A 17,362-nucleotide genomic window follows, 5' to 3' on the forward strand; every position below is an offset into this window, starting at 1 on the left:
AGTCAGTGATTGATTCATACACTTACCCAGGAATGGTTGCTTATCACCTGAGAAGCAGTGCCTCCCCCACATGCAAGCATGGCTGCATGTCATAGTTCAGAGGTCACACATGTACTCTGTCTGACAGACTTCAGCACTGGGCTGGGGACAGTGTGAAGGCAGAGTCATAGAAACCAACTGGGCACAAGCCTTCATGTCCCTTTTGTAAAGTAGATCATAGGTACCTATGCTGTGCTGGTACCTTAACCCTACAGTAATTATCTGTGGTTCACTGTTTCTATTTTACACATCTTATATTACACTATACTCAACAGCAAATTATTATTAATATGCTATATGTTTTTACTTTGTGAAATGGGGTTTGTTACCCCCATTTAATAGATTAGAAAATAGACATTTATAGAGTAAGGAAATTCCAAAGGATTTTGTGACTAGGCAAGTGGCAGAGCCCAGAGATGAACCTATGTGTCCTTGGTTCTAAATCCACTGGTTGTTTCTATAACCCTCTGCTGTCTTGTAACTATGTAAATGTCTGGAATTGTGATTGAAAAGTTATATACATGTGCTTGAGAGATTCAGTGGGGAAAGTATACCTCTAAGATGTATCTAGTTAAATATTCTGTAAAGTCTGGAACATAATTTTGTTACTTCTCATGAACAACATATTTTCCTACATCTTGAAAACTGAGGATGTCCATAATTCTAGTATGGAGACTAGAGCTTCTTTTATTACTACCCTGAGTATAATTGGTTCAGATTTTAAGGAACAAGCAGCTCTGTGGAGAGAAAGATAAAATGATACTCTCATTTTAAGAGCAAGGTCAGGCCGGGCACGGTGGCTCATGCCTGTAATCCCAGCACTTTGGGAGGTTGAGGCGCGAGGATCACTTGAGGTCAGGAGTTTGAGACCAGCCTGGCCAACATGGTGAAACCCCATCTCTACTAAAAATACAAAAATTAGCCGGGCGTGGTGGTGTGTACCTGTAATCCCAGCTACTCGGGAAGCTGAGGCAGGAGAATTGCTTGAACCTGGGAGGTAGAGGTTGCAGTGAGCCTAGATTGCACCAATACACTCCAGCCTGGACGACAGAGCGAGTCTCCATCAAAAAAAAAAGCAAGGTCAAAGGGAGCAATTTATTTTAATATGTGTAAAGTAAAATTTTAGGTAATTACTATCAAGCTATATATTATTCACAGTTTTAAGTGGTTTTGTCTTTATTATAGAATGAATACCTAAATGAAGATGTGGATGCTAGAGTTATTGAATATGAGGATAACAGGCCCCTCTTAGATATGTTTCTGCAAAAGCCAATGGGTTTACTTTCCCTACTTGATGAAGAAAGTAGATTTCCCAAGGCCACTGACCAGACTCTTGTAGGTGAGTTTTCAGTCCAGTGTGTCTGCGTGGTTTTATGAATAGAGTCATGTCATTCTGAATGATTTTTTAAATGGCTTTAAATTATCTGGGAGAAAATAGCTGTCACAAAGCCTGCATATTTGACTTTAAAGAAGAGCCTTTGGATTTAATACCTGGACCAGCACATGTTTATGATAGGGTAAAATATTTGGTGATAAATTAAGCAAGTTTAAATATTGGACTTCTCCTTATTTTGTGGTGAAGCTCAATCATAGAATCACAGGTTATAAATGACCTTAGAAATTTTCCAGCCCCAAATTAGAAATTGGTGAGCAGGGCAGAAGGACAGCTCTAGAATTGAAAAGAGATAGTTAACAGGTAGGAAATAAATTAATCTGTGATGTTATGTTCTACTCATTTATTTAATAGAGGCAAATCGCTTCAAATACCTTAATAACCTCTGAGTTACAGTACATTAATAAATGTTCATGATAATAATCCTAAGTCATTAAAGTAAAATTAAATGTATTCATTTTTTGTGTTTGAGAAAGCAGAGATGTGTATAATACATTTTAAAAGATCACCTTCAAACTGGTTAAAATGAAAATGTCTTACTCCTTAAATTAAAAAAGAAAAAAAACAAGATTTTTCGGATATCCGAAAAAAAAATGTTTTTAAACGCGGAACATTGTATTCCCTGATGATAGGAGGTATTTATTCTGTATGAGAAATACTTGCAGAAAACATGGATTCACATCATTCTGTCATTTACTTTGTGTGACATGCAGAGCCTCTTTCTTACCATTAGGTCTGTGATGTTCCTTCTTTCTGACTCACTGATTGGCTTAATCTCTCCTCGAATTGGACAATACTAGATGGAAAATAAACTGACCCCAAAGTGGTGGGGAAAATCATTTCATAGCAGTCGTTGATTTTTAGATCAAATGATCCTTCTAGAACAAGTTATCTGAAGGTGGTAAAATTATTATAGAAATTCAGCTGCCTTTAAGATCATGTTTTATTTCTCATGTAATCAATAATAAGTTATAGCTCTACAAGTAGAAAAGAGAGCAAAACCACCAGATTTTTAGGCTCATGGCTTGACATCAAACTGTGTTTTACAAACCTCTTTGGTCAGTCTCAAGTAGTTTACTTCCTCTGTACCAGTGGTTCTCAAAATGTGGTCCCCCGCCCAGGAACATCAGCATCACCTGAGAACTTGTTAGAAATGTGAATTCTTGGATCCCACCCCAAACCTACTGAGTCAGAAGCTCTGCAGTTAAGGCCCAGCAACCTGTGTTATAGACCCTCAGCCAGGTGCAGTGGCCCACACCTGTAATCCCAGCACTTTGGGAGGCCGACGCAGGTGGGTCATCTGAGGTCAGGAGTTCGAGACCAGCCTGGCCAACATGGCAAAACCCTGTCTCTACTGTAAAAATATAAAAAATTAGCCAGCCATGGTGGTGGGCACCTGTAATCCCAGCTACTTGGGAGGCTGAGGCAGGAGAATCGCTTGAATCCAGGAGGTGGAGGTTGCAGTGAGCCGAGATCGCACCATTGCACTCCAGCCTGGGCAACCAGAGTGAAACTCCGTCTCAAAAAAAAAAAAAACCCTCGAGGTGACTCTGATGCATGACATGGCTTGAGGACTGATGCCCTAAATCATAATGTAATGGTGGAAATTAATGATCTTGAGTTTTACTTTACCATGTATAATTCTATTCCAAATCTGCATATATTAGCTATGTAAAATTTTCTGTCTTTGTTCACTGCACATTGTCCTTTTTATGGTAAATAATTTTCACAGTATTTTTTGAGGATCTCATACATGCTTGATATTTGAGTTCAGTATATTTCTACAGAAAAATTTGAAGGTAACCTGAAATCACAGTACTTCTGGAGACCCAAAAGAATGGAACTTAGTTTTGGAATTCACCATTATGCAGGAAAGGTAAGAACTCTTAAGAATTATGACTGAGTTTCTCCTTAGCCTTTTAATGAATAATAGGATGGACATGAAAATTATGGCCCAAAATGTTTATAGATAATGATAATGTCATAGCTGTCTGTTTCCGCCCCCACTGGCCCTAATTATGCCTTCTGATGTCCTGTAATCCATCCCATCCTTTGCCAGCCACTCACTATGGAGGCCAGACCCACTGCAGGGCATGCGCTTCTAGCATCTATGCTGAAGAGGTTAAAAGAAAAGTCTTTCTCTTAGTTTAACAATCATAAGGTTATAGTTTTTCCAGAGGAATTGTTTTTAAGTAACTAAGAAAAAACATTAAAGAAAAGACACAAAACTGAAAGAATCCTTGGGTGAGATTAGCTGGCAATGGTTACCTATTTGTTTCCTTCTTGTAACAATGCCTGAGGACCTTTGGTATAAACTGCCTTTTTCAGACTTTAGATGATTCTCTCTCTACTGCACTCTTTGTCCCTCCTCCCTTTCAAGAAGAGAAGGTGCCAGGCTGGAGGTATAGTCAGATAACTGAGCTAAGCCAGATGAATGGATTATGGTGCAGTTAGAGGAAGAAATGTCTCTACATTGACAGAAACACATTCCCACAGCAGAGAAAACCTCAGATATGTTGTCCTAGACCCAGAGGATGCTCTCTTTCCTTCCTTCTGCAGAGAACGACAGGTCATTCCTTCACAATGATGTCATAAATATAGGAGGACAAAGAGGATATTCAGATCAAGAGAGAATGTATCAAATGAAAAATACATAAAAACAAAATTACACAGAACTTAAAGCATTCTAGTCTGTTTGGCAACCTCCATATGCCTGTCAACATTCCACAGACTTTCATCATTTTAAAAGTATACCTTAAATCATTACAGTTATAGCCTAATGATTCTTAGCATATCATTTTCCAAATAAAGCCTGTTTTAAACATCCATTAAGAATTGCGTGCACCTGTAGTCCCAGCTACTTGGGAGGTTGAGTCTGGGGAATTGCTTGAACCTGGGAGGCGAAGGTTGCAGTAAGCCGAGATCGCACCACTGCACTCCAGTCTGGGCGACAGAGTGAGACTCAGTCTCAAAGATAAAAAAGAATTGCCTATGATCATTTTATCTAGTTGTTTTTAACAATTAGATTTTAACAATCTATTAGTCTGCTCGGGCTGCCATAACAAAAATATCACAGGCTGCATGACTTAAACAACAGAAATTTATTTTTTTGACAGTTTTGGAGGCTGACAGATCAAAGTGCTCCAAGTGGGGTTAGCATCTGGGAGGCCTCTCTTCCTGGCTTGAAGATGGCTGCCTTCTCAAGGTGTCCCCACATGGCCTTTGCTATGTGAGCATAGGGAGTGGGGAGAGATATCCCTGGTTCCTCTTCCTGCTCTTATAAGAACACAAGTCTTATTGGTGTAGGGTCTTACTCTTATACCTTATTTAACATTAATTACCTCCATAAAGGCCCTGTCTCCAAATATAGTCACAGTGAAAGTTTACATCTTCAAAATCTGAATTTTGGAAGAACACAATTTGACCCATAACAAATACTATATTGGATCATTCCACAAAAATCTTTGGATTACATTGATCTTTAAAAAGTCATAAAATTGGCCAGGCATGGTGGCTCACGCCTGTAATCCTAGCACTTTGGGAGGCCGGGGTAGGAGGATCACTGGAGCTCAGGAGTTCAAGACCACCCTGGGTAACAGAGCAAGACCTCATCTCTAAACTTTTTTTTAAGTAATAACATTATTTAGAAGTGCCAGAAACACAAAAAGCCACAGTGTATTTAAATCACACTACTACTGAGATTTAAATCTATCATGGCCAATTCAACACAGGTGGATCAATTATCATAGAAATAGGAATGCCTTTGTGGCTCACTATGCTTCCTTTATGCTGCTCCATCCCTCCAAATAGAGAAAAGAAACATACCAAATTCCTAACATAATAAATAAGAGGAATCAAACCTCTTTGGTCATTTCAACCCAAATAAAATCAGTGAGACACAGATAATAAGGGGCTACCTTAGTAAATGCTTGTATCCCTGTTGCTGAACATAGAGTAAGCTCATAATGAGTATCTGTTGTTGATGATGATGGTGGTGAGGAGCAGCAGGATGACAATGACATTGATTGTGATAATTATAGCGTACTGTATCAACAGGTCCTCTATAATGCAAGTGGATTCTTAGCCAAAAACAGAGACACTCTTCCAACTGATATTGTGCTACTTTTGAGGTCATCCGACAACAGTGTAATTAGGCAACTAGTCAACCACCCTCTGACCAAAACAGGTAAGACAATTTTCCTTACCTGGAAGTTTTCTCAAGCCCAATCAAATAGTTTCTATCTCTGTGCTTTTCATGAATTTCATCCTTAATTTTTCATGTGAGTTTGTTTTCGGCTCACTAAATATTCATTTGTTAATATCGTCTGCCCCAGATCATCTGAAGAAAATATAAAAATGAATGTAAATAAGCTAGTTTTTCATTAAAGGTAAGTGTTTTCAGCAGTCACACAGAAAATATGGTGGTATCCTAGCTACTCACTAAAAGAGTATACTGACCTCCAGAGTTCAGAATTACCTGCGCAAATCAGGAGTGGGCAGCCTTTGGATGATTCTTTGAGGTTCCAAAAGTTTGGTGGGCTCTCTTATTGATTAAAAATGGACGTGTCTTTGTTCCACCCAACCATAATACATCCTTGCATTTGCTGTAAGTAGAAAAAATATAGTTTGTTTTTCTTTACTGGAGTTTAAAATTGTTCTCTGCATTTCTTTTTTCATAGTTTTATTGAAGTATAACTGAAATACAAGAAACAGCACATATTTAAACAGTAAAATTTGATGAGTTTTTGACATATATAAGCACCTGTAAAACTATCACCATGATTAATAGTGAACATACTCATCACTCACAAATGATGTTTCTCATGACCCTTTATAATCCTTCCCTCCAAATCTCCCTGTTCTATCACCATTTGTTGAAGAGATTGTCCTTTCCCCATTGAATTGCTTTGACACTCCTTGAAAAATCAATTGACTAATAAATAGGTCTATTTCTGGACTCTATTGCGTGTCATTGATATTTATCTACCTTTAGGCTAATGCACACTTCTTGACTACTGTAGCTTTCTATAAAGTGCTGAAATCAGGCAGTACAAGTTAACCTAACTTTGTTCTTATTCAGGCTTGTTTAGGTAATTATAATTTGTTTGCTTTTCCATATACATTTTAGAATGAGCTTGTCAATTTCTACCAAAAATCCTGGTTGGGTTTTGATTGGAATGCACTGAAACTATAGATCAATAATGGGAGAATTGGTATCTTCCCAATATTAAATCTTCCAATCAGCACAGTATAGCTCTCCATTTATTTAAGTCTCCCTTAATTTCTCTCAGCAACATTTTGTAGTTTTCGGTGTACAAGTTTTGCACATCCTTTGTCAAATTATCTGCTAGTGTATCACATTTTTATGTGATTATAAATGGTAATTTTTAACTGAAATTCTGGTTTTTGCCAGTATATGAAGTCTAATTGATTTTTGTATACTGATTTTTTTGCCTTGCAACCTTGCTGAGCTCATTTATCAGAGTAGCTTTTTTGTGTTAATTCCAGAGGATTTTCTTCACAGATGATCATGTCGTTTGTGAAGAAAGAGTTTTGCCTCTTCTTTTCCAATGTTTCCTTTTGACTTCTTTTTTCTTGGTTGCACTGGCTAGAATCACAATGCAATCTCCAGTGTTGAACACAGGACGGGTTGCAAGAGTGAACATTCTTGCCTTTTTCCTGATCTTAGGGAAAGAGTAGTTAGTCTTTTAGTCTTTCACCACTGAGTATAATGTTAACTGTAGATTTTTTCATAGATGCTGTTTATCGGGGGAGAAGTTACTTTTTTTTTAATTCCTAATTTCCTGAATGTTTTTTTGTTGTTGTTGGTTTTTTTTGTTTTTGTTTTTGTTTTTTGTGTTTTTTTGAGACAGAGTCTCACACTGTTGCCCAGGCTAGAGTGCAGTGGCACAACCTCGGCTCACTGAAACATCTGCCTCCCAAGTTCAAGGGATTCTCCTACTCTACCCTCCCGAGTAGCTGGGATTACAGGCGTGCACCACCACGCCCAGCTAATTTTTGTATTTTTAGTAGAGACGGGGTTTCACCATGTTGGCCAAGCTGGTATCAAGCTCCTGACCTCAGGTGATCCACCTGCCTCGGCCTCCTGAGGTGCTGGGATTACAGGTGTGAGCCACCGCGCCTGGCCAATTTCCTGAGTTTTTATCAGGCATGCATATTGTATTTTGTTAAATGCTTTTTCCATGTGTATTGAATAGATTACCCTTTTTTTGGTTATTTTTTTAAATTGACAGCTAAAATTGTGTTTATTGTATACAAATGACATTTGGAAGTATATGTACATTGTAGAATAATGAAATCCAGCTAATTAACATATACATTACTGTATATAATTATTTGTGGTGAGAACACTTAAAATCTACTATCTTAGCAATTTTCAAGTATATAATATACCGCTATGAACTTATGCATCCTATCTAGCTGACACTTTATCCTTTGACCAACATCTCCCTAACCCACCTCTTCTCACTGCAATTACCCCAACTACTAGTAACCATTCCACTCTCTAGCTCTATGAAATCAACTTTTTTAGATTCCACAAATTCCATCCAGTATTTGTCTTTTTGTGACTGGCTAATTTCACTTATAGTGTCCTTCAGGTTCAACCATGTTGAATAGATTCGTGTGTGTGTGTGTGTGTGTGTGTGTGTGTGTGTGTGTGTGTAGACACCACGTTTTCTTTATCCAGTCATCCATTGATGGACACCTAGGTTGATCATATCTTGGCTTTTATGAACAATGCTGCATCTGTTAAATGGTGAGTGACTGATTTTTTAATCATTCCTGGGAAAAACCTCAAATGGTCATGATGCACTGTACTTTTTATATATTGCTGAATTTAGTTTGCAAACATATTTTAAGAATGTTTGCATCTATGTTTATGAGGAATATTGTGCTATAGTTTTCTTATGCTTTATTTTGTGACTTTGGAATCACAGTAATGCTGGCCTCATAGAATAAATTGAGTAGTATTGCCTTTTCTTCAATTTTCAGGAATAGTAGAATGAGTATTATTTCTTCCTAAGTTGCCTTGTAGAATTCACCAGTGAAGCCAACCGGGCCTGAAGGATCTTTTGTGAGATTTTCAACTACAAATTCAATTTGTTTAATAAATATAAAGCTATTTGAGTTATCTAATTTTTGAGTGAGCTTTAGTAGCTTGTGTTTTTTAAGAAATTTATTTCATCTACGTAGTCAAATTTATTGACACAGTTGATTACAACATTTTCTTACTATCCTTTTAGTATCTGTAGATCCTGAAGTTATGTCAGCTCTCTCATAAGTGACATTGGTAATTTGTGTCTTCTCTCATTTTATTCTTGATAGATTTCCTAGACATGTATTAATTTTATTGATCTTCTCAAATGGTTTCATTGATTTTTTTATTGGTTTTGTTTCTATTTCATTCTCTTTTTCTTTCTCATTTATCTTTGTTGTTTTCTTTTTCTGCTTACTTTGTGTTTTATTTTGTTTCCTTTTTTTAATTTCTAAGGTAAAACTTAGATCCTTGATTTAAGAAGACATTCTTCTAATATCAGCACTTATATGGGTTATTTATAAGAGTTTATAAGATTTCCAAATATGGTGAGATTTTTCAAATATGATTTATGGACTTCTAATTTAACTTCATAGTGTTCAGAGAGCATACTTTGTATTATTTAATCTATTTAACTTTATTGAGATATGTTTTAAGACCCATAATATTATCTGTCTTATTTTCATTTGCACTTGAAAATATTGTTTATTCTGCTGGTTGTTGGATGAAATGTTCTGTAAATATCAGTTAGGTCCACTTGACTGAGAGTATTGGTCACGTCTTCTATATTCTTACTGTTTTTCTCTCTCCTGGTTCTATCAATTACTGAGAGAGGGATTTTTAAATATTTGGCTATAGCTGTCAATTTGTCTCTCTTTTTTCTCAGTTTTTGCTCATGTATTCTTAAGCTATATTATTAGGTAAATAAACATTTAAAATTGTTATGTCTTCTTGATGGATAGACTCCTTTGTTATTATGTAATGACCCTTTTTATCCTTGGCAGTATTGTTTGTTCTGAAATCTGCTTTGCCTGATATTAATATAGAGACTCCAGCTTTCTTATGATTAGTGAGTGAATGGCATATCTTTTTCCATACTCTTAATTTCAACTTATTTTTTTTCTTTATATTCAAAGTAGGGTTTTTCTAAACAGCACATAGTTGGGTCTTGTTTTTTTTTAATCCAGTCTGACAATCTCTGCCTTTCAATTGAGATGATTAGACGATTTACATTTAATGTGATTAATGATATGGTTGGATTTGACTCTTATCATCTTGCCACTTGTTTTCTATTGGTTATATTGGCTTATTTTCCCAGGCTTTACTTGAGTTCCCTCACTCCCTGCATTTCAGGCTGACACTTCGCCAGGCAGAAAGCTGGCACAATCAGAGGGCTCACCTCATTTGTCTTCCCTCTCTTAGGGATCAATGTCCTTACACTGCTTGACGCACAATGTATGAAACCTGTTTTTCATTTTGTATGTCTTTTTAGTTGTTTGAGGTGCGAAGGTTAATCTAGTCGGTGTTACTTTATCTGACCCAGAAGCAAAGTCATTACTTTTGACTTTAACAATTGCCATCCCTTTCCATATACACCAACAGCATCTATCCATCTAATTCCATGTTTTTCACCCTTATAAGATATGCAGCCAGGCTCTAAATACTATGTTGTGTTGCTTGGCTATCAGCAGAACAGTGTCTGGTTGGCCAGGGAGAAGAGAAGAACTTGATAGTCAAGTATGTTTCAATAAACTCAGAACCTCAGAGATAGCAAAGACATATGGATTTTATATTCACCCAGATGTGCAAACATGTAATAATAATCATAGACAACTTTGTTATCTATTATGTGCTAGGCACCATGCTAAGCACCTTCAATTACTCCTAATAACAACACAATAAGGAAGCACTACTTTTTTACAAATAAGACATTAAGGCTTGAAAGTGTTGAGCAGCTTTCCCAAGGTTTCCCAATGGAAAATGTTAGAGTTAGAGTTCTTCAATTCTATATTATGCTGTCTTCAAGATTCTAAAATAACCATGGCCCTTTGTATATATGACTTCACATATGACATATAGTTCAGCCATTTTTTAGGGGAAAGTGCACCACAGTTACTTGCAGCTCACGTCTTTAGTTGGGTTTATCACAAGTTTGTTCATTAGGTGAACTATAAAAACCAAAATGGATATATTTTCAGAAATTAAGTTCTATGCTAATTTTAGTTCCCATTGATCTACATAAATAAATTTAAGCAAAATTCCTGAAACTGCCACTCTAAAGATCATCTGTTACTGTCTCTGTCCACTCTGCTGTAGTCAGTAAGTTTCACATTTTGAAAAGTGAATAGGGCAGTGTGCAGGGCAAGCCTAGCATGGAAACTGTGGCACACACCCGTCTCAGCCCCTCCCCTGGAGTTTGGACGGAGGGGAGGAAGCAGAGCAGAGGCCCTGCCAGGCACATTCCCAACACGATTCCTTCCTGCACCATCTTAGGCCAGCCTTTTGCAACCATAAAGAATAGGAAAGATTTGACGAAAACATTCAGCCTCTACTTATCACCTGAAAGAAGGAGAGAGACAAGAAATGATCTTTCTGAATTGATACTGCATTTTGAAGATATTTTGCACATTACTATTAGGATAATAAACTCTTTGATTGTGGGTTGGTTGGTTCCTTGTGCGTGGTGGGGTGAGAGCTGTGAAAGTGAACTGCATTTCAGGGGCCTTCCATGTGCCAGACATATTATTGCATTTCATCAAAACTCTGTGAGGAAATCACCATTATTCCCATTTTATGGATTCTGGGTGCAGATCAGAGACTAAGTAAATGACCCAAAGGCAACACAGTTTAAGTACTATACCTGGGATTCAAAGCCAAGTCTTTCTGGCTTCTCAGGCCATAATTTTTTCACTGCTTTGGGTTGTGTGCATTTGTGTAGTCCTTGGAATGAAGCACGTTTCTGAAAGTTAGATTGAAAAAGGCCATTGCCTCCAACCATAGTTGATTTGCTTATAACCACCTCATGCAAATTAATGATTCATATGATTTTTCAGGCCAATTGTAAAGCTTAGCCTGTGTTAAAGAAAATCTCAGATGCCATTTATCACACAGAAAAATAAGAAGCAAACTGCTCCCTCAATCATAATCATCTCAAGTCTTCTAGCAATTCAAAGGAAACCCAACATCTCGGCCTTTTCTGTTTTCCAAGCTCAAGGGTTTTTTTCTGAATTTAAAATTTGTTGTACATTTTTACATAATTTTTTTATTCCTAAGTTCCTCCATAAATAGTTAACCAAACATATGATTATGAATATTGCAGGATTAACAATGCTTGTTTTAACATTTAAGTAAGTGGGAAAAATCATCTAGCCATTAAGGATTCTAAAAGATATATAACATTTTTCTACATTCTCATAGGTAATCTGCCACATTCTAAAACTAAAAATGTTATAAACTATCAAATGAGGACTTCAGAAAAATTAATCAACCTGGCAAAGGTAAGAAAATGCTTTTTTTCTTGGCAGTGAGTCTAAGAATGTAACCGGTACGATGGCAATATTTGTATGCTTCTCAAAGTCAACAGTTTTTTCTTAGTTTTTCTCTCTTTGATCTTGCTTTTCTGTTGAACAGATATTTATGTTATGTTCTTGTTACTGCTATGGGCTAAAATAATCATGCATTTCTGATATATTAATATTTCCAACTCTTCTTTTTTAGCTAGTTTTTGGGGGCAGTTTTTGTTTTTGTTTGTTTGTTTGTTTTTGAGACTGGAGTCTCACTCTATTACCCAGGCTGGAGTGCAGTGGCATGATCTCAGCTCACTGCAACCTCTGCCTCCCAGGCTCAAGTGATTCTCCTGCCTCAGCCTCCTGATTAGCTGGGATTACAGGCACCCACCCACATCCGGCTAATTTTTCTATTTTTAGTAGAGATGGGATTTCACCATGTTGGCCAGGCTGGTCGTGAACTCCTGACCTCAAATGATCAGCCTGCCTCGGCCTCCCAAAATGCTGGGATTACAGGCATCAGCCACCATGCCCAGCCCTTTTTTAGCTAATTTTAAATGTTACACTAAGACCAACTAAAAATGTGCTAGTGAAGGTGAGAGATATTCACATTCTACATAAGACCAATTAAAATTCCAATGAGACTGACAAAACAATTACCTAAAGGAAGAATATCAACATTTTGCTGTTTTACATATTTGAATGCATAAACTAAGATAGCCTGAAGGAAAATGCCACATGCTCTCTGTAGATAATAAAGTACAATAGATACCAAAGCATCACTGTCTTCCTTGGTCTCTTTAGGGTGACAATGGAGAAGCCACACGTCGTGCCAGAGAGACAACCAACATGAAAACACAAACAGTTGCATCATATTTTAGAGTAAGATATTAAACTATGATGTATTGTGCTTAGGGGTGCTATTTAGTCTAAATGAGTTACAGATCAAAAGCCAGTAACACTAGCGAAGAGAATGTTTATTGTATTCCATTTACTGTTGTTAGATACAGGATATGTTAGCATCTACCTTCAAAATCTGCGGATTGGTTTATTTTTACATTCTACCTGTGAAATTATTGTATCCCAGGTCAATCTTAATGAAAGTCTATACCTTGATTAAAATTTGTCCATAGAACAGAATGCATTTCCACTAGAATAAAACCTAAAAGGATTTTTACTTCAATGCTATGATAACTACCAATTCTCCTTCCCCATCCTGAATGATTTTACAGTAGACAGATAGGGCAAGGCTGAGCATCCATCTCCATTTCATATCACCCTGCCTGTACAGAGCTAAAAACCTCAAAAGGAAAATGGAGCCCGTGTAGGAATGGGGCGAGGAGACGAGTCATCAGGAAGATGCGGTAACATGCTTAAGAGAGTGTGCTTAGTGTAGGATCAAGGCGACCCTCCTTCCTTGGGCAATATAGGATAAAAGAAAAAAACCAAGTACTTTTTTTTTGCTCTGTGCTCTGGGTAACCCTTCCCTTATTGGTTCCAGTTCTTGTTTACCTATTCTAATAAAAACCTATTAACCATCCAATGAAAATGAAGAAAATACCACTAAAACTTGGAGTTATTACTTATATAATTTAATGTGGAGGAGGTGGAGGAAATTAGATTAAATTTACTGTAAGCGTTCAGTGAATGTATCCATCTCTCTAGCAGAAACATAAAATTCTTTAAAAAATATGAGTACCTTTACTAAATATTTTTTAAGTCTTAAGCTCATAGAAGATAGTGTGTACTTAATCATCTTTGAGTAGTGCCTAGTACATTTATATGCTTAATACCCGATGTTTGCTGCTGATACATTTCACTTTACATCAGAAATGCAGCACAGGTGAATCACTGAACGTATTTACAGCCAGGTTGTTTCCTTTTTTTAAGTGAGTTTCCCAAGACCATTATCATACCACTGTTGATGGCATCAAACACTGTATGTATGTTCAAACCAGATTAGTTCATGAAATCTTTTTTATCTTCAGGCTGAAGTGAGAAATGATAGAAGATAATTCCACCTAACATGAAGTGTGTTTTTAAAGCTATTTTTCATTCTGCAGAGAAGACTGAACATGGTGTAACACTATGCTTTAGTCCCTCAGAAAAACCAGCGCCTAAATTGCAGGAAGCTCCTGCTCAGAGTGTCACTCCTGTACCACCAGTACCTGGCAAATGTGCGCATGAGTAAAGGAATGATGACTTACAGATAAATATAATGAAAAAGGCTCCAAAGTGACAGGCCCAGCTGTTGCAAAGATCACATCTGAGCCTCAGTGCCCAAGAGGAAGCCATGCAGATTCAGAGCTTTGTCGGTTGCCAATTTCAGCATTTGTTTTGCACTGGCTTTATGACTGTAAGCTCTTACATTTCCAACACTAAATGGGATCCAGCCGTCAATTGCTATTTGTGTCCATACATTACCTCGCCAATAAATGTGATCCTGGTCTTTGAGATACTCGCTTTCTGGGATTCCACTTTTAGTTGATTATCCTGATATGTTACAATTACTTGTCTAGTAATTGGCTACTGTTTTAATAAGGTATTGCTATAGAACACAGTTTCATATCTACTTGAATTTTTTAAATTATCCAAAAATAAATAAGAAAATGATCAAATTAGAACTGATGAAAATATTTAATTGGATTTCACTTTGCTTGTATCTACTTCTTACATATTAAACGCTATTAACTTTTCTGTCCTTATTTTAAACTAAGAGATGATCCTAACAGGGATTAAGGTGTTCCCTTTTTTTTTTTTTTTTTGTATTTTAAGTTCAGGGGTAAATGTGCAGTTTGGTTATATAGGTGAAGCTGTGTCATGGAGGTTTGTTGAACAGATTATTTCATCACGCGGGTATTAAGCCCAGTACCCGTTAGTTATGTCTCCTGATCCTCTCCCTCCTCCTACTCTCCACCCTCCAATAAGCTCCAGTGTCTGTTGTAAAGTATTCCCTTTTTTACTGTCTATAAAGAGAGAGTTGGACAAGGAAATTAATATATAAGCAGGATTAGCAAGATTGTATAATATTATAATTTGGTAAGTTAGCCTAAGTATATAATTGCTTACAAACTACATCAAAAATAATTTTATCTGTTAATTAAAGTTGCCTTAATGGTTTATAAGCAAACTTTTAATAGCTAAATTTCTAGTTATTGCCTCTACATTTTTATAAGTAAATCTGTATTTTTAGAACTATACTATAAATAAAATGTTCATTAAAACAGATTTTCCTCCATTTACTGTGACTAATGGGAGCATTTATAACATTCATTTTTTGAATGTTATTCTTGTAGTAAAAAGAAAGGCCTGCAAGCTCATACGTTTTTGTATGCTACATTGGGAAATTTATTTTTGTTGCGTATTATAGTATTCCCTGATGGATTTGTTGTCTAAAATGGTGGTGGGCCAACCTCATTTTGTCCGTTGCATCAAACCAAATAATGAGCGTCAGGCAAGAAAATATGACAAAGAGAAAGTTCTGCTACAGCTTCGGTACACAGGAATTCTGGAAACAGCAAGAATTCGAAGGCTAGGATTCTCTCATCGGATACTTTTTGCTAACTTTATAAAGCGGTATGTGGATTTCTTTTTCAGTTTCTATTGTGCAGTTTATATAAAAATCATTCAGAAGAATTATAAGAAACATAATATGAAAAAATATTTAGAGGTCTAGGAGGGAGGCATTTTGTTCATGCAAATGATTATGTGTTGAAAAAAGAAGATAGCTATTAACTGAGGCTGAAAGACTCTGGACAGATGGGTGGTACTATGTGGTACAGGCAGCATGATCCAGAGGCGTGAGCTTCTGTAACTGGGGAGTTGGAGAATCTGGGCTCTCGCCCTAGCTCAGCTACTTGCTATGTGACTGTGGGCCTATACCACTGATTCTCAGCTGGGAGAGATTTTGCCCCTTGAAAGACACTTGGCAATGTCTGGGGACATTTCTGGTTGTCACATCCTGTGTGGTGGAGGGGCGTGGGGGGATGCTACTGACCTCTAGTGGGTAGAGGCCTGGGAATGCTGTTAAACAGCCATTCTACAATTTACAGGATAGCCTCCCCACAACAAAGAATTATCCAGCCCCAAATCTCAGCAGTGCTGAGGTTGAGAAACCCTGGCCTATAACCCTAACCTCACTTTACTCGCCTACCAAATCTGCTATAACTACCTGACAGGATCCTTATAATGATCAAATGAGATACTGTCTCTAACGGTGATTTGGAAGATGAAACAATTAGGTTTATTTGTCAATTTAAAAAGCTAACATAAATTTTTTTAAAGGAATCAATTGGTATAAGGAATTTTTTTTTTTTTTTTTTTGTTCTGAGACGGAGTCTAGCTCTGTGGCCCAGGCTGGAGTGCAGTGGCGCGATCTCAGCTCACTGCAAGCTCTGCTTCCCGGGCTCATGCCATTCTCCTGCCTTAGCCTCCCGACTAGCTGGGAGTACAGGCGCCCGCCACCACACCCAGCTAATTTTTTTTTGTATTTTTAGTAGAGATGGGGTTTCACCATGTTAGCCAGGATGGTCTCGATCTTCTGACCTTGTGATCCGCCCATCTTGGCCTCCCAAAGTGCAAGGATTACAGGCGTGAGCCACCACGCCCGGCCAAGGAGATCCTTTTAATATTTGAGATTAACATAAAATAAATTAAGCTATATACTAAATATATTTTATTGAGTAATACATTATTAGTAATAGGAAGGTTCAATATCTTATATATTTAATATTTTAAATGCCCGTATTTTTTATATTTTTTCAGTTCTATAATTTCTATTGGTCATTAAACATAATGAAATTTCCATTTTTAACGATGAAGTCTATTAAAATTTTCAGGTGAAACCCACTATTTGAGAAAGTCCCATTTATAATATTCTTCACCCTTTTTCAAAGTATATAAATTACTATTAAGAAAAAAACAAAACCTTGTTTTGTGATTGCATATCAAACTTGATTTCTAATTTTCCTCCCCTCCTCTGAAAACTTTATGCATTTTATCAGCCATTGTTTCACTTGGAGTAACCAAGACTCTTTCTAAATGTGATGAGAATTCTGATTATTTCTGCTAATTTTTTTTTTTTTTTTTTTTTTTTGAGACAGAGTCTTGCACTGTTGCCCAGGCTGGAGTGCAGTGGCGCGATCTCAGCTCACTGCAAGCTCTGCTTCCGTGGCTCATGCCATTCTTCTGCCTTAGCCTCCCGACTAGCTGGGAATACAGGCACCCGGAGTGCAGTGGCCGGATCTCGGCTCACTGCAAGCTCCACCTCCTGGGTTCACACCATTCTCCTGCCTCAGCCTCCTGAGTAGCTGGAACTACAGGCACTCGCCACCATGCCCGGCTAATTTTTTGTACTTTTAATAGAGA

At 37.2% G+C, this 17,362-nt stretch overlaps 1 protein-coding gene across 2 annotated transcripts in view; it reads left to right on the forward strand.

Annotated features, from left to right (window-relative positions):
* MYO3A (myosin IIIA) overlaps nucleotides 1-17,362 on the forward strand; it is a 271,671-nt gene that overhangs the window by 198,364 nt on the left and 55,945 nt on the right. For both annotated transcript variants that reach the window (XM_054436017.1, XM_054436018.1), the window contains exons 21-26: nucleotides 1,225-1,378; nucleotides 3,220-3,308; nucleotides 5,489-5,618; nucleotides 11,907-11,986; nucleotides 12,800-12,877; nucleotides 15,366-15,571. In XM_054436017.1, coding sequence (XP_054291992.1) covers nucleotides 1,225-1,378; nucleotides 3,220-3,308; nucleotides 5,489-5,618; nucleotides 11,907-11,986; nucleotides 12,800-12,877; nucleotides 15,366-15,571 — 737 coding nt within the window. The remainder of the gene's footprint in view (nucleotides 1-1,224; nucleotides 1,379-3,219; nucleotides 3,309-5,488; nucleotides 5,619-11,906; nucleotides 11,987-12,799; nucleotides 12,878-15,365; nucleotides 15,572-17,362) is intronic.

Source organism: Pongo pygmaeus, chromosome 8 (assembly GCF_028885625.2).
Source record: "Pongo pygmaeus isolate AG05252 chromosome 8, NHGRI_mPonPyg2-v2.0_pri, whole genome shotgun sequence".
Lineage (NCBI taxonomy): Eukaryota > Metazoa > Chordata > Mammalia > Primates > Hominidae > Pongo > Pongo pygmaeus.